Below are 20600 nucleotides of genomic sequence, written 5' to 3'. Positions count from 1 at the left end.
TATATTTTAAATTTAATATTCTTTGCACTATTTCTATACTAACTAAATAATAAATAGTCTAAGTATGTTCAATGAGAACAAAAAAGCTCTATCTATATTTTTCTATCCTATTTCATTTATATCCTTTTCATTTTGAACTCACCAGCTTCTCTTCTTCTTCTTGTCCATATACTTCTTAAAAGTCTCGAACTTCTCTCTCTCACTCTCCATCAATTTCTTTATGGCTACCGCTTGCGCTCTGCCGCTTCCGAAGAAAGAAGGCGTTGGCAGAGCTCTCAATTCTATTTTTTCTCGCCGTAGGCTATCGATTTCTCAGCTTCTCTTCTCTCTTCCTCACTCCACCACCACCACTTCGGGCTTCTTCTTTTCTTCATTTTCGTCTTCTTCTTCATCCTCTTCTTTTTTTTTCAGTTCCCCCTCACTCCTCCCCTTATATGCGCGTGCGAGAGGGGTGCAAAAGCAGCGCGCATCCGAGAATTGAAACGAGAAAACGGAGACGCAGCAGCAGTTCGTCCTCAGAAAAATAGCCAGTAAAAAGAGAAAAAGATAGAGAGAGACCTATCGCATTTTATTTTCAAATTGCAATTCCTGCAATTCATGTGTGCGTGTGCCCATTTTCAATTCTTCCCGTTATTTTTCAGACCATTACCAACGTTCTTTCTAGATCTTGAGACAATCTTCCTTCTGCTCAATCGTTCGTCGTGAAGACGGCATCGACGACGACGACGATGAGCAGTAAAGTTGAAGAAGATCAACATCAAGAACTTCTCACAGAAGATCAACTTGTGGCAAGATGTGTTGAATGCTTTGGTAGGAATAAAAAGTGAAACCCTATTAACACCACAGGTGGTAATTTTATAGATGTCGACGAGGAGGATGAGGTTGAAGATATTGAATTTGTTGACGCCTTGTTTTTAAGTCATCAATGGTTGAGTGATAGTTTATCACTTATTACACATTTCGTGAACTTCTATCAGGTAATTTAAAAGTTGTGATCTGTAGTATTAATTGAATTATTGCTCTTGAGTTTTATATTTCCGGCTTCACGCGCCCAGTTCAGATGTTCCTAAAACACCTGGCTGAGTGAAGCTTGCAAATTTATTTACATTTTTATTTTGAATTAAAGACTGTCACAGAAAACAAATAGTAATAATATCAAATTTTAAGGAAACTCGAAACGTCGAACAAAGAGAAGCAGTATGTCGAGCGGTATCATTTTGGATCGAAAAGTTTCCAATGCATTTCGATGCGCAACCTCAAGTCTGTGCACAAGTTGTTCGATTGAAAACGATAGCAGAAGATATAAATGAAAATATTCGAAATGGTCTAGATGTCAGTGCATTGTAAGTACTTTCAATTTACAAAAAAATAAATAAGTTGAAACAAACTCAGACCGTCATTTGCGTGGCTTCGAGCAGTTTCAGTTAGAAATCCATTGGCTAAACAGGTAAGTTTTTTTGTTGTAGAGTGAAGGCTTCGAGGAATTGCGAGCTATGGTGTTGATGTGTGGAGAGAAATTTCAATTTGGTTTCAATTAGTTTGCATTATATTTTTAAGTTCATATTGCTGTTTTGTCTGAATCAGATCATGTGAACTTTTTGAACTATTTCATACTATTGCGGATTAGCAAAGTAATCTTTTTGATTAACGGATAAAAAGATTAGATAAATGAATCATACAAAACCCTGAAATAAAAAGTACGCACCCAACTTGCTCCTCGATTCAATGAGTAAGCAAGCATTTAAGAATTCCTCAGGAAGTGGTATACTGGGAAAGTTTCTCAAAAAGTTTTCATTGAAAAGAGATGAACTCGCCATTAGAAGAAAAATTAGTTTGAGAGATTTTTGATAAGTTTCCAATGTTGTCAAGATGCACAATTTTATTGAGTTTAAATTTCTCTTTTTTAGTCGACCTATATTTATAATGTGCATAGCCTGCATAAAAAGAGTCAACTTAAAAAAAACACATAAATCCAGCAGAGTTTATACACTGTGTGAATTTCCACGACATGATTACATATAATTGCAGAATTGTCGATAATTTCGAAGATGGTCATTCTGTCGTTTACAACATTTGATAACATTAAATTTTGAACAAAAAAAAGTTGTATCAAATATCACTCGCTGAATACCTCGTTTTGCTTTTTGTCTGTATCTGATTTGAGAAAAATAGCCTTGAGTTTCAGACAATAGTTCGAGTTGATTTCGAGACTTTGCCCACTCCGGGAACCCCTCCACCATTTCCCATTGCCTCGAAAAAATTCTCACTAGTACATTTATCAACTTCTTTGAATATTCATGAATTTTTTCTAACATCAATTAATTTTCAGACTGCCTTCTCTCTTTCATTTGTCCAAGCATCCCCTAGCGATATTTCGACGTCACTTTCTCATATCGACTATCGCGTTTTGTCCAGAATTTCGGTGAGAATAATATAAATTAGAACAACAAAATGATGAATTGTGGTTACCTTTATTTCAGATAACTGAGCTCAAGCAATATGTGAAAGATGGACATCTAAGATCATGTCCAATGTTGGAAAGAAGTATTTCAGTATTTAATGTGAGTAAATATTATTGAAGAAAATTGAGCATTTTTTAATTAGAAGCTTTAATGGATTGGTTGCTTCGTTTATGATCAAATAGCGGCCAGGACCAAATATAGACAGATCTTTGAGCCTTCTAAGAAACTAGTAATTTTCACTTTTTTGTATTCTAACAGTGGCTTAACAAGCACTTAAATAACACGTTTTGGGTGTAGGTTCTTGGTTCTTGATTTTTTTCTCGAAATCACACAAAAAACAATAATTAATTCAGAATCTTTCCAATTGGGTACAGTGCATGATCCTTAACAAGACAACACCAAAAGAACGAGCAGAGATCCTTGTGAAGTTTGTTCATGTAGCAAAGCATCTACGAAAGATCAATAATTTTAACACTTTGATGTCCGTTGTTGGTGGAATAACTCATTCATCAGTGGCTCGACTTGCCAAAACATATGCAGTTCTGTCAAACGATATCAAAAAAGAACTGACTCAGTTGACAAATCTTTTATCTGCTCAACACAATTTCTGCGAGTATCGAAAAGCATTAGGAGCGTGTAACAAAAAGTTCCGGATACCTATAATGTGAGTTTGAAGTGTTTAATTTTCTAAAAGTTCAATAATTCAATATTTATATGTTTCAACTTTTCAGCGGTGTACATCTCAAAGACCTAGTCGCAATCAATTGTTCGGGTGCAAATTTTGAGAAAACAAAATGCATCAGTAGTGATAAATTGGTGAAACTTTCCAAACTGCTTTCAAATTTTCTGGTTTTCAATCAAAAAGGACATAATCTTCCCGAAATGAATATGGATTTGATAAACACATTGAAAGTGTCTTTGGACATTCGGTACAACGATGATGATATTTACGAGCTGTCGTTGAGACGGGAACCAAAAACTTTTATGAATGTAAGTATATTTTAAAGTACCATGGTATCTGATGGCAACTTTCTTGGAAACTTTTCAAAAACTCTATAATTTAATTTGCAAAATTTCCTGTATAGAGGCGTTCGATAAATGTGAACTTTTTCCAGAAAATTTTTGACAAAATCAAAGATTCCTGTTTGCAGGAAAAGTAACGGTTTTCGGTTTTGCTTTATTAGACCCCTGAAAACCGGATTTCGAAATGATACTCAAAATTATAAAATACAGTCTTATGTGGCTAGCCTGAAATGTATTTGGTCAAATAATTGCGACTACCCCTTTAAAGAATACTTGTCAACGAACTAACTTTTTTTAATTGTTCTTTTTTTTAGTTCGAACCATCTCGTGGACTCGTATTCGCTGAGTGGGCCTCTGGAGTTACAGTTGCACCTGATAATGCAACAGTTTCAAAACATATCAGTGCAATGGTGGACGCAGTATTCAAACACTATGATCATGATAGAGATGGATTCATTTCTCAAGAAGAATTTCAGTTGATTGCTGGAAATTTCCCTTTTATTGACGCATTTGTGAACATAGATGTTGATATGGATGGACAGATATCAAAAGATGAATTGAAGACCTATTTTATGGCTGCAAACAAGAATACAAAAGATTTACGAAGAGGATTCAAGCACAATTTCCATGAAACTACATTCTTAACTCCAACGACTTGCAATCATTGCAACAAATTGTTGTGGGGGATTTTGAGACAAGGCTTCAAGTGCAAAGATTGTGGATTAGCAGTTCATAGTTGCTGTAAATCAAATGCTGTAGCCGAATGCAGAAGAAAAAGTAGCAGCAATTTAACAAGGGCTGCCGAGTGGTTCGCTTCACCACGTGGCAGTATGAGAAGTAGGATAATAAATACATGCAAGTGAGTTGGTCTCAAATTGTGAAGAATCTTCAGAAACCGGTTTTCACTGAAATACATAGATCTAGATTAGTTTTGATATGATTGATCTCGCACGTTTTTTGAACTCTTCAGAAGCATGTAGCACGTTTGAACGGGAAGAAATATTTGAGAATTATATGTTTCTAAAAGTCTAAAGTTTCATTTTTTCTACTCTTGGTAATTTCCGTAGACTATATAATTCCTAGTTATAAATAATCGGTCGTAGTATGTAACCTCTAATCAGATTCATTAGAAGATCGTCTCGGCCTCGTACTGTATCTGCAGTTGTCACATCTCCAACAACAGAGAAGCCGACATGTTCTACGAAACTCAGTCCTCCAAAACTGAAAGATATTCGACCACAATCGGAAAGTACTGAATATTAGTAAGTTATTATAGTGGCTAATTAGTTTTTAAGTATCTTCCTAAATTTATCAAAAGTTAAATGCTTTTCCAACCAAAAACTTAATCTTTTCAAAACTAAAAAAAACCTAGTCAACAGTGTATCACAATAATGCGATAATTCATATGTAACAAACACTTTAATTGTGACATGCTTTAATATTTATTTTGAACAGAGCTCTATATTCACGGTTTCCTGAATGTATTTCTTGCAGTAATTATATTGTAGTCTACCGTAATTCTCACGTGGACTACGGTAGGATCACATACCGTATGTCCCCTAATAAACTTGCATCATCACTCTACTTTGACAGCTTATATCTCTTATGTCTCAATTTTAATCAAATATCTATGTTTAGAACTATAGAAAAATGTTTTGGGCGTATTTTGTCAGTTGACAATTTTTTAAAACCAAAGTCAGCTGGCTGTCAAAGTAGAACAAGCGGATACTAGTCTGATAAGGAAAATACGACATGTGATTAGAAGTTTTGTGGAGCACAGGATTCACTTTTACGATACAATACTGATCCCATCAATTGGTGTCAGGCTGTCGCATTAGGAGTTGATCTACAGAAAATGCGGGAATTGTCTACCCAGAAAGATGTAACGTCAGCACGTTCTTAACCATACGAATTTAGTAATTCTCATAGATCTACGTAAATCAAGCCGAAATGGGACACTCTGACACCATGTGCCCCATCAATATTTTCAGTTGTTCATTAAACATCAATAAGAATTTCAGTAATTCCGGAAGTACACCAGATGAAGAAATTGGTCTTGTAAGCCTTGCTTGTGAAGAAGTCTTCGAAGATGATGATCTAGCAGATATTTCATCTGCGTCATACCGTACCGCCTGATTTGTCTCCATCTATCTCTTTCTCTGCACTCTCTTTATTTTTAGCAAGAATATATTACACAAACACTGAATTCTGGGAATGCGTGTTGCGCAACATATTTGACGCGCAAAATATCCCGTAGCGAAAACTACAGTAACACTTTAAATGAATACCGTAGCGCTAGTGTCGATTTACGGAAACATTTTATTAATCGATTAAATATTAAAAGAAACACAAAAATGACAAAACAATACGAAAAACTGAATATCACTGTCGCAATTCGAACATAAGTGAAAATCGATCCCGTAAATCGACACCAGCACTACAGTAGTCATTTAAAAAGTTACTGTAGTTTTCGGTCAGATATTTTGCGCGTCAAATATGTTGCGCAATACGCCTTCTCAGGATTTAGTGTTCTCGTAATATGAGAGTACAATATTAAGTTTATTCTTCTCATCTATTTTTCTTCAAATTAATGCATACGAGTATTTTTTCCTGCAAAATGCGATTCATTTTTTAACCATATCACTCAATTTCTCAAATTTATTTGTTTTTTCTTTCAGTACATTCCCTCACAATTCGAGCTTGCTTTTTCCTATCCCACTTGTTTGATCTCTACGCTAAATATTTCCACGTGTAAAGTATTTTTCACCAGTCTTCCACACACTTTCCTCTTTTTTCGAATGAATTTTTGCTGAACATCATTTAAAACTCTGAATTGATTTATTGAAAGCTGAAAGCATTTGGATTTGTGTGCACCGAGAGAAAAGAAAACTGAATACAAAAATATACACATAGAGATGAAAAGATAGAGAAAAATTTGATGTTTTGATTAACTCCTAAAAATTTGCCAAAAAAACGGGAAAGAGTGAATTATGGAAAGGAGAAAAAATGATAGAAGATAACAAAGGGACACTGGGAGAAACTTTGTTTTCAGAAAGAGAAGAAGACCCGTAGTTTTAAATTGAGTAATAAATAACGTTGAAGCGTATTAACGGCGCCACCATTGAATAAGTCGCTTCGATGCTGAAACAGGCTGATCTATTCCACGAACAAAGCGAGTAGCCCTATCCAAAGTAAGGTTCTTCAAACGATCCGAATCTTCTTCGCTGAAAATTTCGAATGTTGTTTCATTAGTTTCACTGAAAGTAGTTTATTACGTGGTGTCAGAATGTCCCATTCGGTTTGATCTACGTAGATCTACAAAAAATTCGGAAGTTGAGACGAAGAGTTCTCAACTGATTTCGCATGGTTAAGAACGTGCTGACGGCACTTTCTTAGGCGAAAAATTCCAGCATTTTTTGTAGATCAAACCGTGATGGGACAGCCTGACACCACGTGGTTCAACAAAGCAATAAACACTTACATTTCGTCCTCAGTTGCAAATAACTTTTGAACCAAGTTACTTTTTGTTTTCATAGCATCACTATATTGTTCAATCAGTTTATCCGTTGCCGTCTTATTCTCATCAGAACGAGGGAAATCATCAGGAACTTCATTGATTTGTTTTCCCAATTGGTCAATTTCCGAAGTAACCTGACGAATTGTCTCAATGATATTATAGTATTCCTGTCGATGTACAAGAGTGTTCCGTTCATTTGTCAACTCAAGATATGATGCAGTCAACATTTCTTCTTCTGAACTTCCAACTTCTGTTTCACGGATCTTGTCTTGAATAACCTGAAAACAAAACAAACTGAATTAATCCTTTAATTCTCAGAATCTTACATCGGCTTGTGCTGTAATATCCGATATACGTTCGTCAATACGAACAAGCTCATTGGCGGTTCCTTCAACGTCATCGACGTCTTTTTCCCATTGGGAAGAGAACTTTTTGGTTGGTGTCGCCAGAGCGTCTTGCGAAGATGATTCGAAATCGTTTCCCTAAAAATAATAACATTTAGACGGTAACTTTCAATTTGCACCCATGATTAAATTTTATGTTGATTAAAATAGAAGCAAAAATCATTACATTACACTTTTTACAACATCACAAACCATGTATCCGTATTGTTTCGCCATCAACTGCAACGATTCTTTCAATTCTGCACTACGCATACTCCCATATCTCTTGACACGATCAAATGTAGAAGCTGATGAAGGAGTTGATGAATCGTTCTGAAATGTGAGCAAAACACTTGTTAGGCATACTGTACAATGCGGTGTATGATAAAAAAGAAAATATAGAACAGAGAAGAACTAAAGATAATATCGACGAAAGAAAAATTATGGTTAGATAGAAATGAGGATTGCTAGTGGTATTGACAGCTAATTGACAACATTCATATTTAAAGCTTAAAATAATACTCAAATGTTTAAAATTGAAAATCAGACAACTTATTACACTGACAAAATAGTTTGCGACAAAATATACGGTAGCTGGTCTTGACGCAAGGTTTCAAGCTCTCGTATTTGTCGATATTTCATCGATTCTTCATAGTTTTTTTTTAAATTTATGTGTGTTTTATTGTTTTATTTTAGTTTTTTATAAAAAAAAAAGTTTTATCGAAAAACTATGAAAAATCTATGAAAATACCTCACCAACGAGGATTTGAAGTAACTGTATCTTTAAAGGTACACATATTTTTCCTGAATCGGTGTTGCCAATAATGCTCTATTCGGGATTAAACTGTTAACTCGGCATTTCGCGTCTTCTTTCTCCCACCTTTTTGCCGGAAGGCGAAAAGGTGGGAGAAAGTAGGCACGAAATGCCGAGAATTTAAATATATTAATGACTGACCCGATTTCCATTTGTTCTGCCACGACCAATTGCTGGCACATGAGGAGTATCATTGGGATCGTCTGTAATTAAAACAAAATTAAGATGAAATTGTTCCTAATAATGCAATTGACATGTTAAAAATCACTGCACTATGAGGAAATAATAAAATGTACATTGTTTGCGGACGAGCGTCGGAGATGGATCACGTTTCTTGAACTTGTGTACATCGAGTTCTGAAAATAAATTCACTACATGCTTTGTCACAACACTAAAACAATTAAATCGGAGCATGATCTGAAAATGTTACAAACCAATACGACGAAGATCGGTATTTGATCCATCGATACGACGGAAAGTGGGATATGGTGATGATGAAGTAGAGGGGATTGCTGAAATGGGAACACACGGTAGAAATAATTAAAACAATCACAACAAAGGAGATTACTATAGAGAATCACGACAACTTTTGTGTTTTTAAAAACTTCTCACCCGTTGGATGCTGCTTTTCGTTCAGCATCCGTCTGACCTCTTCGCGTCTTCTCTCTTCATCACTCGCTTTCCGTGAATTTGGTGTTGCTGCAGGAGTTGTTGATTTTTCAATTAAATCACGTGCTCTTTGGCGTAGTTCATCTCGCTTTGAAGGTGATGCACGATTCTGAAAGTTGTAAAGATTTTCAAAAATAAGAATCTCGTAAAATTGGATATCTATTAGGAAAAAGAATTGATTAGACTATTTCGCTGGGAACAAATGTAATTGAGTTTTATAAGGGCGAGTATTTAATAAGTTTTTTAAGTTGTGTCGCAATTTTTATCAAGCTGTTATATGGTAGTAGGAAATGTTCAGTTATGTATAACCTTATAAATTGCATTAAAAAAATAAAATAAGAAAATATACCAAGAAATCTGACGATTGAAAGAACCTGTTTTTTTCCTATAATTTCAGTTATATTATACACACAAAGTATCTTAAAAATGGTAGAATTGAAGTGAAAAAAGATTTCAATAACTATTTTAAATAATTAGCATTATTCAATTCGAAATTCAACAAAAAAACAAAAACTAAATATTTAAAATTTTAAAATTTTTTTTTTCAATAAAAACTCACCGATGCACGAATTGCTCCAACTCCTGGAGTCACCATGGTTATGCTTACATTACTTCTCTCAAAGCGCATATTTGAAGTTTCAGCATCATCGTCATCAGCGTCAGTTGGTTGATTGAGAGCCGGATTGCGACTAGCCAACTGTGGTGTAACAGGAACTTCATCAGGAATGTGTCTATAATCCACAGCTTCTTCGAGATCTTTTTGATTTCGAATTTCTGTAATCATGGCAACAACTTTTTCTTCGGATTCATTAATTCCAAATGTTCTGGATATTCTGTGATCAGAAGCACTGGCTGGTGTAGATCCCTCGTCAAATCCTTCAAAGATTCGGCGAAGATGTTGAAGAAGAAATTCTATTTGTTTCCGATCAGGAGTCAGAAACATATCAACTGTTGGTACTTCTGTTATTCCTATCAAAGTAAGTGAATCGAGGGCTCTTTGAATATTCGAAATGCGTCCAGACATATTATTAGAGATATCCAGTGTTTCGTAATCTCCAATGAGATCCGGGCGATAAGAATGAAGAACTGCACACAAGGCCAATCCGTTGTTCCAAGATTTCATAAAATCATTAACTTTTACATGCGAATATCCGTTAGTAACTCTCTGACACCATGAAAGTAAAGTCTCTCCATCGATCGGTTGAGGGACAGCATCTCTAGATGGAGCTCTCGGAGAATTTGATCTTCTGAAATTGAAAAAAAATTATGATTGTGAGAAAAGTAACCAAACAATACCCTCTACTCATTGTTCCACTTTGAAGATAATATGGTGTAGCGATTGCTGTAACTGGAACATGCCGAGAATTGGAATCCACACGGAATTCTATTGTTGTAGACGCTTTTTCTTCTGTCGAAGCACGGCTTGACCGACTATGTCTGTTGGTTGCAATTGGCGCTGGAGCTGCTGGTTGTGACGTTTTTTCTTCTTCAGCTGATACTCTCCATTGGGGACGAACTGAAATACATTCTATAAGAGCCACGGGTGTCGGTTTTTCGATTTTTCGTTTTCCGAAAAATTGAAAAAAAAAATTTCGAGTATTTATTTTGGTTTTTTTAATCCTTTTTCTTCATCAACATAAACAAATTTTGATATATCATTTTCTGGATAATTTTCGAATTTTTTTTTCGATTTTCGATGTTCCTTGAAAAAAAAATGAAAAAAATCTACAAATTTTTTGATGACCACACACGAATTTAGGCTATATGACTTTTTTCCATGAAAATATTCTAGCCAAAAATTCTAACGATTAGGTTTAAAAAACGATTTCTAATTACCTTTTGCAGGGTTTTCATTCTCTCCGGAAGGTTTTCGGTGTGCTGGAACAATAGGCGGAGCGATTTCCTTTTCCTCTTTGATCCATTCCATCATTTTTGTAGCTGTCGTGTCGATTTGTTGTCTTGCAGCTTAAAAAAACAAATTATGTGAAATAAACTGTATTTTTTCAATCAAAATACCTGCTGCTCTGGAATCATTTGCACTCGCATCAACTTCATCTGTTACTGGAACTTTTTCAACAAAAGAGGCTGCAGCTGACGAAGTAATACTAACATCATCTGCATTTACTTCCGAAATAAGAGAACTTCCAAGAAGAATAATCAGGGAACACAATTTCAAATGAGGCGTCAATGGACGGAGCTTGAGCTTCAGTTCACTTTTATGATCGGGTAGATCCAGAATAAATAAGCGAACATTGAGTGGCACTGCTGCAATTGCTTTTCTTTTTCCTTTAGCAGTTACTTCTTCAACAACAATCGTCCATTCTTTATCTTCATATTCATCACTTGCAATACGATATAATGTTGTAAGAATATCTATATTCTCTGAAAATTGCTCAGGCCACATAATCAAACATTTGTTAGCGTCCGAACATTCTTCCCATTTTCGTTCCTTTGATGATACTTTTCGTCGTCTGTAAAAATTGTATGATAAAGGTTTCATGAACAATTTTTTATTTATTTTCGATTCGTATTATTTTCTTGTGAATATTTTTCTTTTTTTTTCAAATTTCCATAATGATCATGATGCATTGTGTCTATTTTCTGATTGACATTTATTATTCTTTGATAAGAAAATGTATTCACCTATGAACGAAAGAAACTGCAAGGTTTTCTGGTTTCCATTGTTCGTCGGTGTAGAGATGTAATTCCTAAAATAATAAACAATTGAGATAAAAGTATCAAGAACGAACCTGAAGAGTAACTGTAAATCTAAATTTGGCAGCTTTCTTATTGGATCTCCGAAGTCGACGAAGAATACCCGCCATCTGCAATTTATATGTTAAAACAATGGTAATCAGGTGCGTAATGCGAAGAATTTCTTTTCGATTTGTCGTACGGAAATGGATATTTGAGGAGATGAGAAGAAAGGAAAGGCGGCGGAAACCGAGAGGAATGGGCGCAGCCGTCTTCCTCCTCCTCATTCGACAACGGCGGCGAGAAGATTTGATAAAATGAGCGAGAGGCGATAGACTAGAAGGAAAAGAGAGTGACAGAGGTAAAAAGAAAAGAGCATTTGGAGCTCCAAAGAGAAGGTCTGAAATATGTTATTTTATCCAGTGATTCACAAGAATTTGTATTATTTTAAAGAAAATGAACAATAGAAATTTAGTAAAACTGAAAGGGAGAGGAGAGAATAACAAAAACAATCTGACAGTAGAGCATCGTGTAATGTTACTAGATCGAGTTGGATTGGTCACTTGAGACCGCCGATACAAAGATTTATGGCCACTTCTTGCCATCTCTCACGCTCTCGGTAGGTTTTCGATTTAGCATTTAGTTACAAGTGCTACTTTTCGAGTGTTCGTCGTTATGTATCAGTCAGCTGCCAGCGCCCGTTACACTAACTCTGCTCAGCGCGCCGTCGAAGTTCAAGTGTTCTCCCATAAACAAAAAATGGCAGTCAGAATAAATAAGTTAATTTTTATTCTGAAAACACCATTAAGTAACGTTTTCAGAAAACATGAGGAGCTATCGAAAATGCGATATTTAATAAACGTGAGGAACATAAATGGTTTGATCGAGAACTATATGCATAACCACAGTGATTGTTTGACAAAAATTAATTTAATACGATGAAACTGCATGAAGAAAACAACAAAGTAGATATTTATTGCAACAATATATTGAAAAACCGTTTTCAAAAATTGGTCTAAAAAACACGGCCCGAGAAGTGGTATTTTTTTATGATGCATATAAAAAATTGGAGAGGTCTACACTCCAATTATCAGTAGAGCGCATTTGCATGGATGTACCACTTGCCGGGCCGTGAAAAACGTTTACGTCTTTTTGCGTCTGCATTCACAGTCACGCAAAAACGCAGACACGTTACTGTAAATAGAATATTGTGTAATTCGACGTGGCCGTGTTTGCACATTGTTATTCTGTTTGAAAACATTTTTTTTCCGAAATAATTTTTGCAGAGGGGTTTTTCTTTTATTTCTTTTATTTCCTTGGTAATTCCCTCCATAAATGCGTTTGTATTCTCACAAATTAAAAAATTAAATTATATTTTTAAAAAAGTTAAAAGCCGATTTCGATATTGATTATTTCTTAAGCAGGTAAAGAATTACTCACGATATTGTTAATTTTATTGTGAACAAACTACTTTTTCACCTTTGTTAAACTTTTACAAATGTCTCAATTAATTATAAATAATTTTTATACGAATTCAAACTCTTTAAAACCTTAGAAAGCTGAATAATCGAGCAGAAACTGCGGCAGCAATGCCCGCAATTAACTCGACAACAATGGCCTAGTTGTCGGGTGTTGCCTGTTTCTCGTCCTCTTCCATTTCTACGTTTTCCACGTTCTATGTTTGTCCTGCCTCCCGCCTTAACTACCATTCATAAACGTTTCATTCTAATTTAGGCCCTCTTCGAAGCTATGAGAAATCGTGAGAATCCAACCAAATGGGAGAGTTACAAGCAGGTCATCACAGCTGTTTCAGCATATTGGTACGCTATTCAGGTTTCTTTATTCAACTAAATTTTCCAATTTCAGGGTCTTCTCAATAGGATTAGTGTTTCTCAACAAGTATTTGCTGTCTAGTGTGCAGGTAAATTGTTCAATTCTCGAACATCAATAATTATTCTTTTTTCAGCTTGATGCTCCGCTTTTCATCACTTGGTATCAATGTTTGGTCACCGTATTTCTGTGTTTATTCCTCAGTAAAACATCAAAAGCTTATGGTTTATTCAAATTCCCATCGATGCCAATTGATGCAAAAATCAGCCGAGAAGTATTACCTCTTTCTGTCGTTTTTGTCGCTATGATTTCCTTCAATAATTTGTGTCTCAAATACGTTGGCGTCAGTTTCTACTATGTTGGACGTAGTTTAACGACCGTTTTCAATGTTGTCTGTACTTATCTGATCCTCGGACAAAAGACATCAGGACAGGCGATCGGTTGCTGTGCCCTTATTATTTTTGGATTCCTGTTAGGAGTCGATCAGGAAGGTGTGACCGGAACTCTTTCCTACACGGGTGTCATTTTTGGAGTACTAGCAAGTCTATCAGTTGCTCTAAATGCAATTTACACGCGAAAGTGAGTACTTTTATTTTGTCAGCTTTAGACTTTAGTTAAATAATAATTTATTTTAATTTAGAGTTCTCTCATCTGTTGGTGATTGTCTCTGGCGCCTAACAATGTACAACAATCTGAATGCTCTTGTTCTTTTCCTCCCACTTATGCTTTTCAATGGAGAATTCGGAGCAGTCTTCTATTTCGATAAACTCTTCGACACAACCTTCTGGATTCTTATGACTTTGGGTGGCGTTTTCGGATTTATGATGGGATACGTCACTGGATGGCAAATTCAAGCAACATCGCCTCTTACTCACAATATTTCTGGAACTGCCAAAGCAGCTGCTCAGACTGTAATGGCTGTAGTTTGGTATTCAGAATTAAAAACTCTTTTATGGTATGTACTCGACTTTGATTTAAAATAAAACTAATTCAATATAAAAACAATTCCAGGTGGACAAGCAATTTCGTTGTTCTTTTCGGATCCGGAATGTACACTTACGTTCAGAAACGTGTCATGGACAAGAAAAATTCAGGAGCGTCTCCAGCTAGCGAGGCAAAATCTGACAAAGTGAAGCTTTTAGGAAGAGATGGAAATGCGGCCGAGGAATCAGTTTAATCTTGATGCCGCTGCTCGAAGTTTGCATTTTATTCAGTTATCCAGTGCAATCGGTGTATTAACTCTTTGTTCTTTGTTTTCTTTCGTGTGATATGGTTGGTAGCCACTGCTTATAATGTATAGATCGATTTATAAATTGTTTCTGAAGAACATCAAAATTAAGTCGGATAATATTTTATTGAATTTCAAAGCGAGTGATCTGGTTTTCATGATATATATTTACAGTAACCTCGGCTCAGCCGAGTGAATTATCCACCGAATCCGTAGAGAGTTCTTCCTTGACGTTTCAAGGCATAGACAACGTCCATCGCGGTTACAGTCTTTCTTTTGGCGTGCTCACAGTAAGTGACAGCATCACGAATGACATTTTCAAGGAAGACCTTCAGAACTCCACGAGTTTCCTCGTAGATAAGTCCAGAGATACGTTTGACTCCACCACGACGAGCGAGACGGCGAATTGCTGGCTGGAAAGTAAATATTGAAAATTAGATAAAATATTTTTAAGTTAAAAATATATATTTATTTTCAAAAAACTAACCTTTGTGATTCCCTGGATGTTGTCACGAAGAACTTTACGATGCCGTTTAGCACCTCCCTTTCCAAGTCCTTTTCCTCCCTTTCCACGTCCAGACATGATTAAAAGTTGTTAGAAAACGAAAGCGAATGAGTTGATAAAAACAGAATTGAACGTCACTCGTCGTCGTTCTTTTATACGCCAGCAGAAATGGGTGGAGTCAGATTGAACCACCCTGCGGGGACACATGTCAGAAAAGCGTCACAGAAACGAAAAATACGTCAAAAACTTGGTGGCGTGTTTGCGGATTCGATGACGCGGGAAAGGTTGTGCAGCAGAAATAACAGTCCTCCAAGGGTTTTCCTTGAAATTCGTAGTGTTCGGAAAGACGGTGAAGAATAAATATCATATTTTTGAGCAAAATGGTTTTATTGATGTAAAAATAAGAGATCTTGAAAATAAGAATCGGTTTGAGAATTTAGAAATTTTCGAAAACGAAGAACACAACTAAGTACTCTTCGAACTGGATGACTGCTGCTGCTCCTTATTCTGCTCCGAAGTTTGCTGCTCTTCGTCATCATCTGAACCTTCTGGAACATCTCCATACTTCTCCTTGGCCACCTTGTTGAACTCGGCATTTGTTGCTTGACGAAGAACTGCGAGAAGCTCTGGATCGAGATTCATTCCCTCTGGGAGACCTCCCATCTGAAAAGATATTTTGTTTAGGCTATTCTAAGTAAAATAAAATAGGTCTTACCTCCTTCAGCAAATCATCGAATTGCTTATTGGTCATCTCCAATTTCTTGTTTCCTTGGCTCTTCTTGGTGTTCTTTGGCATTTTTGCGCGTCGATTTGGTGTTGTGCAGACTGGTTGACTAATGAATGCCAACGTAGTGTATATTATATACCCATATGCGGTGGAGGGGCGGAGCGACAGATGTCTGAGGTCACTAACGCTCGCACATGTTTCCCAAAATCGAGTTTACTTTACCAATACCAATTTATTAGGTTTTTAGTATAAAACAGGAACATATGAATAAATACATTGGGGAATAGGAGTGTTAATGGGAGATCGTAATCATTAATAAATTATTTACTGGAAGTGTACTTGGTGACAGCCTTGGTTCCTTCTGAAACAGCATGCTTTGCAAGTTCTCCAGGAAGAATGAGACGGACAGCGGTTTGGATTTCGCGAGAAGAGATGGTGGATCTCTTGTTGTAGTGGGCCAGACGAGATGCTTCCGAAGCAATTCTCTCGAAGACATCGTTGACAAACGAATTCATGATCGACATAGCCTTGGATGACACACCGGTGTCTGGGTGAACCTGCAAATTATTTAATAATATTTTTGATTTGACAGAATAACTACTTAATATTATTTTGATTTCTATGATCCCCCAAGACTAATTTAAATGATTTTTAAATACCGGTATTATATCGTTGCAGTTCGTACTAAGTGGTACGTAGTTTTAACATACAACATGCTAATGGCTAAAACATTTTTTTATCATAACTTATTCGATTTGAATATATTCTCACCTGCTTTAAAACACGGTAGATGTAGACCGAGTAGGATTCCTTACGAGCATGCTTTCTTTTCTTTCCGTCTTTTGGCTTGCTGACGGTCTTAGCAGCCTTTTTGGCTCCTTTAGCTGATGGTTTTGGTGGGGCCATGATCGAATGAGACACGAAACGAAAATGCGAAACGAATCGATGTGTTTGGCGAGTGTTGTCTATGAGCGCTGCGAAGCGCTTTTATACTCGCCAGCGGTGGCCCCACCTCTCGCTGCCGCGGAACTAGACTCCGCCCACACCGAGAGAAATAGTTAAATAGAGAGGCGGGCGCGTGTGCGCATGCGTATTTTGCATCGATTTTCGTCGGCTTAGACCACTTTTCTGTTTCTCTTTCACCTCCAATTTGCTCATCTAGACTTCTAGTTCATTGTTATTCAACCTAATTTCAGCAAAGATGTCCGGACGTGGAAAGGGAGGAAAAGCTAAGACCGGTGGAAAGGCCAAGTCCCGTTCGTCGAGAGCTGGACTTCAATTCCCAGTTGGTCGTCTTCATCGTATTCTCCGTAAAGGAAACTACGCACAACGTGTTGGAGCAGGAGCACCGGTATGTAGAATTTTAGAGCTGCTGTGTTTTGTGCATTTCCTAGATTAAAAAATCGTTCAAACCTGAACTTGCTAGCATTTTCCAAATTATATCACTTTTGCTCTTGTACTTTTTAAAAACATAATGTTCCAGGTGTACCTCGCAGCAGTTCTGGAGTACCTCGCCGCCGAAGTTCTCGAGTTGGCTGGAAACGCTGCCCGTGACAACAAGAAAACCCGTATTGCACCAAGACATCTCCAACTCGCTGTCCGTAATGACGAGGAATTGAACAAACTGTTGGCTGGAGTCACCATCGCCCAAGGAGGAGTTCTTCCAAACATCCAAGCCGTGCTTCTCCCAAAGAAGACTGCAGGAGACAAAGAATAAGCAGTGTCACAGATGAATATTGCAACTAAAGATACTCCGCCCCGTTAATTTATATGTCATCTGAATGTATTGTTTACTCGGCTGAATTGTAAATGAAATAAATTCATATACTTTGCAGTTATCAGTAAATTATTTTTTAAAATGAAAATAAGAATTTGTTTTAAATACAATTTTTCCAGGTAAGAAACTTCCCAAAATTCGGATTTTTGAAAAAAAAACTATTCGCAAGATCATATTTTCCTATTTTTGCATGTTCTTGTGTCCGAACATGTTTCCGAATGACCAAATAATAATAAAAAATGAGGCTGAAGAATTGCTGGGAAAAGTGTGCGGCAGCATTGCATAATGCCGCGCCCTTGCAAGTGGGCGGGAAGACGTTATTTTTAAGATTTCTTCGCAGTTTGTTTGGTGACATTCGATAAACTGTTTTTGTGCGAATGGATTTGTTTGACTTCCCTTGATTGCATTAAACATATTATTAATCTCTATCTCAAAATTCGAATCGCTCACTGTAATACATTATGTAACTGATTTTTTTCAGACATGAATTACGATGAAGACATTGTCGATGAAGACGAATATGAAGAGTCGGAAGCTACAATGTTGTTCGCTGAAGAAATCAAAAAACAGTTCAAAAGAGAGTTTCCGTTGAAAGCAGAGACAGAAAAAAAGCTGAAGCAGGCAACATTTCGTCGACATGCGCCGGTGGAGGCCAGAAAAATCAATTTCGATATGACACTCTCACCTGGTAAATTAACTTAATCCATTTATTAAAAATGTTTAAAATATTTTATTTAGTGGCTCCAATCGAATTGGCAAGTGCAAAAAAAGAAAAAGAGTCGGCACAGCGTCAATTGGTAACACTCCGTGAAGATCACGAACGTATGAAACAAATGATGCAAACGAATCAAGCGAAGTTGGCTGAAAAAACCATTGATCTGGAGACGAATCGTGAGAAAATGTTGGAGCTGCAAGAGCAAGTCGAACTTCTGAAGCAAGAACGAGATGACACCATCGCAGAGTGTAATCGAAACGTTGATATTTGGACAGCATTCGGCAAAAAATACTACACTTGGTACTCAATGGCGAATACTCAGCTGGAATCTGTGAAATTGTACATAGACAACGACGGAAAGTTTGAAAACGACGAAGAAGTTACACGATTGAATGCAGTTCCAAGACAGATGTACAGGGCTCTTGAACAATTCGATTATGATGATGAAACAGTAGAAGAACTTGGTTCAGGAAGTCTGCTAGAATATGAAGGTGTTTCATTTGCTACCCGTAGACCACCATCTCCTGAAACGGAAAGAGAAATCGCTCGTGCTGATCAATCGGCTGCTAACTTTACTCTACCTCGTAAGTCCGGAATTTTCAAACTTTTGTTTGCAGGCAAATATATTCGTATTTTCAGAATCCAATTTCACACTTCTCGAGGATTCAAATAACACCATAATGCCAGAAGATCAAACAATGATGACTGATGGCTGCATTGCCAATCGATCACTTATTGATTACGAGAAAGATGAGAAAATTCAGCGATTACTACTGGAAAACAGTGTTCTCAAAGATCGTTTGAATGTCTCGAGTGGGCGTGCTGAAAGGTCGATGATTTTCGAAGAACGTAATCGTACTTTAGAGTTTGAGAAGAAAGCTCTCCATAAGCAGTTGGACAGCACATTTGTGAGTGAATAATTATTGTTAAACTAATTTCACGTTTAATTTATTTTAGAGTGAGATTGAAGCTATTCGGATTGGCCAAGCAGGGAACTTGTTCAATATAGACGAGAAAATTCCTTCGAGTTCAGACAATTCCGCTAAGCAACTGCAGCTCATTGACAGAATCACTCAGCTCATTACGAAGAACAATCAGCTCGAAAAAGATTTTGAAGCAGCTACTTCCAGAATGACGAAAGTTATGCGAGAAAGCACAGACTGTGCTCGTCGCAACGAACGACTTGAGGATGCTTTTTCGAGCGAGAGAGTCAGAAGCCAAGACCTTGAAAATGAGAAAAGCCGGCTCTCTGAACAGTTAGAGTTGAGCAACAATGAATTGGAGAAGGTCAAGAAACAGTTGGAAGAATCTCAATCTCAGCTCGATGAAGTTCTCAGCATGACTTTAACTGTCCCAGCTTCAGAACCGGCATCTTTACCTGCTCCAACCGATGCCGGAAATAGTACACAGATTTTCCATATGGCTTCTAATCCACTCCAAGATGCTCACAATGAATTCCAAGCGTCTGAAAGTAGGAAAAGAAAGTTGACAGATGCTCCAGCTGGTGATCAATGGAGAGAGCAAGAGTTTGCTGAATTGGAGAAGCGTCTTTACGACTGCGAAAGTGAGAAAAAAGTACTCGAAAGTAGTTACAATCTTCATAAGGAACTCTCGTCGAAGTTCCGGCAAGTTTGTATTGCTCTGACCGGTCTCCAAATCAAACTGAAAGATGCAGACGAAGGAATATGCACTGTACAAAGCGAATATGAAGGTGGTTCCGCTCAGCAGTTCGTGTTTAAGTATTTCTATGGAACTCCTCGCATCGATATGCTTGATGTCAGCTGTGAATCAACTACTGAAATGCTTCGAAAGTGGGAGCCACTTATGAAAAAGTTTGTTAATTTTCTGGTTACTTACTATTAGAAGTATAAATACTCCCCGTTGTTGTGAGGCATCTTCTTAAAATATGTTTTTTCAGGTACATTGGCGACCGAAATTCGATTCCGGCTTTCTTAGCAGCAATGACTCTTCAGCTGGAACAGGATCGAGATTTTGACGAGACGATGCATGAGAGAACACATACATTCAGTGTCTTACACGAGGACTAAATCATTGAGCTATCTAGATCTCAATTATTTTTCTTCAAAGGAGAAGCTGTTAAATACACTGTTACCTGAATATTTGATGTTTCATTCCATTTTATTTATTTATTTTTTAATCTAAAACGTGTAGTGATCAAAATTAATCACACAATGAACGTTATATTTTCTTTCCAATTCAATGTTTACTATGGTATATTGTTTCGTACAATCTAAA

General features: G+C 36.8%; 8 protein-coding genes and 3 non-coding genes across 13 annotated transcripts; 6 read left to right on the top strand and 5 right to left on the bottom strand.

Moving 5' to 3' along the window:
• Positions 1 to 662: 662 nt before the first annotated feature.
• On the top strand, positions 663 to 6310 carry rgef-1 (Ras guanyl-releasing protein 3). 2 transcript variants are annotated; one of them, NM_001276913.2, is made up of 11 exons: positions 663 to 810; positions 862 to 977; positions 1168 to 1343; positions 1393 to 1447; positions 2330 to 2422; positions 2481 to 2561; positions 2816 to 3126; positions 3194 to 3452; positions 3800 to 4344; positions 4619 to 4747; positions 5507 to 6310. In NM_001276913.2, exons 1-11 carry the CDS (start codon positions 729 to 731, stop codon positions 5619 to 5621), a joined length of 1962 nt encoding a protein of 653 aa, NP_001263842.1. In that variant the 5' UTR covers positions 663 to 728; the 3' UTR covers positions 5622 to 6310. The 2 variants fall into 2 exon arrangements, with proteins under 2 accessions (NP_001263842.1, NP_505469.3); NM_073068.4 differs by having other exon boundaries at positions 666 to 810; positions 4616 to 4747.
• Positions 1321 to 1341, bottom strand: 21ur-12258. The gene has a single exon (NR_069202.1).
• Positions 6305 to 11693, bottom strand: ehbp-1 (EH domain-binding protein 1; the record flags this gene model as incomplete). The annotated part of the gene is made up of 14 exons (NM_073067.5): positions 6305 to 6709; positions 6967 to 7280; positions 7329 to 7484; positions 7599 to 7718; positions 8341 to 8402; positions 8496 to 8555; positions 8634 to 8711; positions 8812 to 8977; positions 9428 to 10115; positions 10165 to 10384; positions 10705 to 10833; positions 10885 to 11339; positions 11512 to 11576; positions 11619 to 11693. The coding sequence occupies 14 exons, from the start codon at positions 11691 to 11693 to the stop codon at positions 6592 to 6594; spliced, it is 2706 nt and encodes a 901-aa protein (NP_505468.1). The 3' UTR covers positions 6305 to 6591.
• A 45-nt stretch (positions 11694 to 11738) lies between these two features.
• C50F4.18 lies at positions 11739 to 11871 on the top strand. The gene has a single exon (NR_069201.1). It is a non-coding gene; the product is annotated as an Unclassified non-coding RNA C50F4.18 (non-coding RNA).
• A 258-nt stretch (positions 11872 to 12129) lies between these two features.
• Positions 12130 to 12273, top strand: C50F4.17. Its single transcript, NR_069200.1, has one exon. It is a non-coding gene; the product is annotated as an Unclassified non-coding RNA C50F4.17 (non-coding RNA).
• A 227-nt stretch (positions 12274 to 12500) lies between these two features.
• Positions 12501 to 14735, top strand: nstp-10 (the record flags this gene model as incomplete). Of its 2 annotated transcripts, NM_001276912.2 has the most annotated exons (6): positions 12501 to 12527; positions 13297 to 13382; positions 13429 to 13483; positions 13529 to 13971; positions 14033 to 14347; positions 14404 to 14735. In NM_001276912.2, the coding sequence occupies 6 exons, from the start codon at positions 12501 to 12503 to the stop codon at positions 14567 to 14569; spliced, it is 1092 nt and encodes a 363-aa protein (NP_001263841.1). In that variant the 3' UTR covers positions 14570 to 14735. The 2 variants fall into 2 exon arrangements, with proteins under 2 accessions (NP_001263841.1, NP_001359746.1); NM_001373075.4 differs by lacking the exon at positions 12501 to 12527 and having other exon boundaries at positions 13224 to 13382; positions 14404 to 14731.
• his-37 (Histone H4) lies at positions 14730 to 15232 on the bottom strand. The gene is made up of 2 exons (NM_073065.9): positions 15108 to 15232; positions 14730 to 15033 (listed from the first exon to the last, which is right to left on the bottom strand). The coding sequence occupies exons 1-2, from the start codon at positions 15201 to 15203 to the stop codon at positions 14818 to 14820; spliced, it is 312 nt and encodes a 103-aa protein (NP_505466.1). The 5' UTR covers positions 15204 to 15232; the 3' UTR covers positions 14730 to 14817.
• A 263-nt stretch (positions 15233 to 15495) lies between these two features.
• Positions 15496 to 16245, bottom strand: C50F4.6 (Cold-shock protein). The gene is made up of 2 exons (NM_073064.8): positions 15841 to 16245; positions 15496 to 15788 (listed from the first exon to the last, which is right to left on the bottom strand). Exons 1-2 carry the CDS (start codon positions 15919 to 15921, stop codon positions 15591 to 15593), a joined length of 279 nt encoding a protein of 92 aa, NP_505465.1. The 5' UTR covers positions 15922 to 16245; the 3' UTR covers positions 15496 to 15590.
• his-41 (putative histone H2B 3) lies at positions 16073 to 16801 on the bottom strand. The gene is made up of 2 exons (NM_073063.6): positions 16624 to 16801; positions 16073 to 16409 (listed from the first exon to the last, which is right to left on the bottom strand). Exons 1-2 carry the CDS (start codon positions 16756 to 16758, stop codon positions 16173 to 16175), a joined length of 372 nt encoding a protein of 123 aa, NP_505464.1. The 5' UTR covers positions 16759 to 16801; the 3' UTR covers positions 16073 to 16172.
• Positions 16802 to 17048: 247 nt separating this feature from the next.
• his-35 (Histone H2A) lies at positions 17049 to 17678 on the top strand. The gene is made up of 2 exons (NM_073062.10): positions 17049 to 17203; positions 17336 to 17678. The coding sequence occupies exons 1-2, from the start codon at positions 17054 to 17056 to the stop codon at positions 17567 to 17569; spliced, it is 384 nt and encodes a 127-aa protein (NP_505463.1). The 5' UTR covers positions 17049 to 17053; the 3' UTR covers positions 17570 to 17678.
• Positions 17679 to 18110: 432 nt separating this feature from the next.
• Positions 18111 to 20555, top strand: mdf-1 (uncharacterized protein). The gene is made up of 5 exons (NM_073061.5): positions 18111 to 18317; positions 18368 to 18928; positions 18984 to 19252; positions 19302 to 20176; positions 20263 to 20555. The coding sequence occupies exons 1-5, from the start codon at positions 18113 to 18115 to the stop codon at positions 20390 to 20392; spliced, it is 2040 nt and encodes a 679-aa protein (NP_505462.1). The 5' UTR covers positions 18111 to 18112; the 3' UTR covers positions 20393 to 20555.
• Positions 20556 to 20600: the final 45 nt, after the last annotated feature.

The sequence above is a fragment of the Caenorhabditis elegans genome, chromosome V (assembly GCF_000002985.6).
Source record: "Caenorhabditis elegans chromosome V".
Lineage (NCBI taxonomy): Eukaryota > Metazoa > Nematoda > Chromadorea > Rhabditida > Rhabditidae > Caenorhabditis > Caenorhabditis elegans.
Note: the sequence above shows the minus strand (reverse complement) of the source record. Positions and strands in the feature narration are given on the sequence as shown.

Coding starts and splice junctions, on each gene's coding strand:
- mdf-1 (NM_073061.5), top strand. CDS start 18,113: ATGAATTACGATGAAGACATTGTCGATGAAGACGAATATGAAGAGTCG. Junction 18,318..18,367: donor CGATATGACACTCTCACCTG/GTAAATTAACTT, acceptor TATTTTATTTAG/TGGCTCCAATCGAATTGGCA. Junction 20,177..20,262: donor TGGGAGCCACTTATGAAAAA/GTTTGTTAATTT, acceptor ATGTTTTTTCAG/GTACATTGGCGACCGAAATT.
- C50F4.6 (NM_073064.8), bottom strand. CDS start 15,921: ATGCCAAAGAACACCAAGAAGAGCCAAGGAAACAAGAAATTGGAGATG. Junction 15,789..15,840: donor TCGATGATTTGCTGAAGGAG/GTAAGACCTATT, acceptor ATATCTTTTCAG/ATGGGAGGTCTCCCAGAGGG.
- his-41 (NM_073063.6), bottom strand. CDS start 16,758: ATGGCCCCACCAAAACCATCAGCTAAAGGAGCCAAAAAGGCTGCTAAG. Junction 16,410..16,623: donor TCTACCGTGTTTTAAAGCAG/GTGAGAATATAT, acceptor AATAATTTGCAG/GTTCACCCAGACACCGGTGT.
- his-37 (NM_073065.9), bottom strand. CDS start 15,203: ATGTCTGGACGTGGAAAGGGAGGAAAAGGACTTGGAAAGGGAGGTGCT. Junction 15,034..15,107: donor ACATCCAGGGAATCACAAAG/GTTAGTTTTTTG, acceptor TTTACTTTCCAG/CCAGCAATTCGCCGTCTCGC.
- rgef-1 (NM_073068.4), top strand. CDS start 729: ATGAGCAGTAAAGTTGAAGAAGATCAACATCAAGAACTTCTCACAGAA. Junction 3,127..3,193: donor AAGTTCCGGATACCTATAAT/GTGAGTTTGAAG, acceptor TCAACTTTTCAG/CGGTGTACATCTCAAAGACC. Junction 4,345..4,615: donor AGGATAATAAATACATGCAA/GTGAGTTGGTCT, acceptor CAGATTCATTAG/AAGATCGTCTCGGCCTCGTA.
- his-35 (NM_073062.10), top strand. CDS start 17,054: ATGTCCGGACGTGGAAAGGGAGGAAAAGCTAAGACCGGTGGAAAGGCC. Junction 17,204..17,335: donor GTGTTGGAGCAGGAGCACCG/GTATGTAGAATT, acceptor ATAATGTTCCAG/GTGTACCTCGCAGCAGTTCT.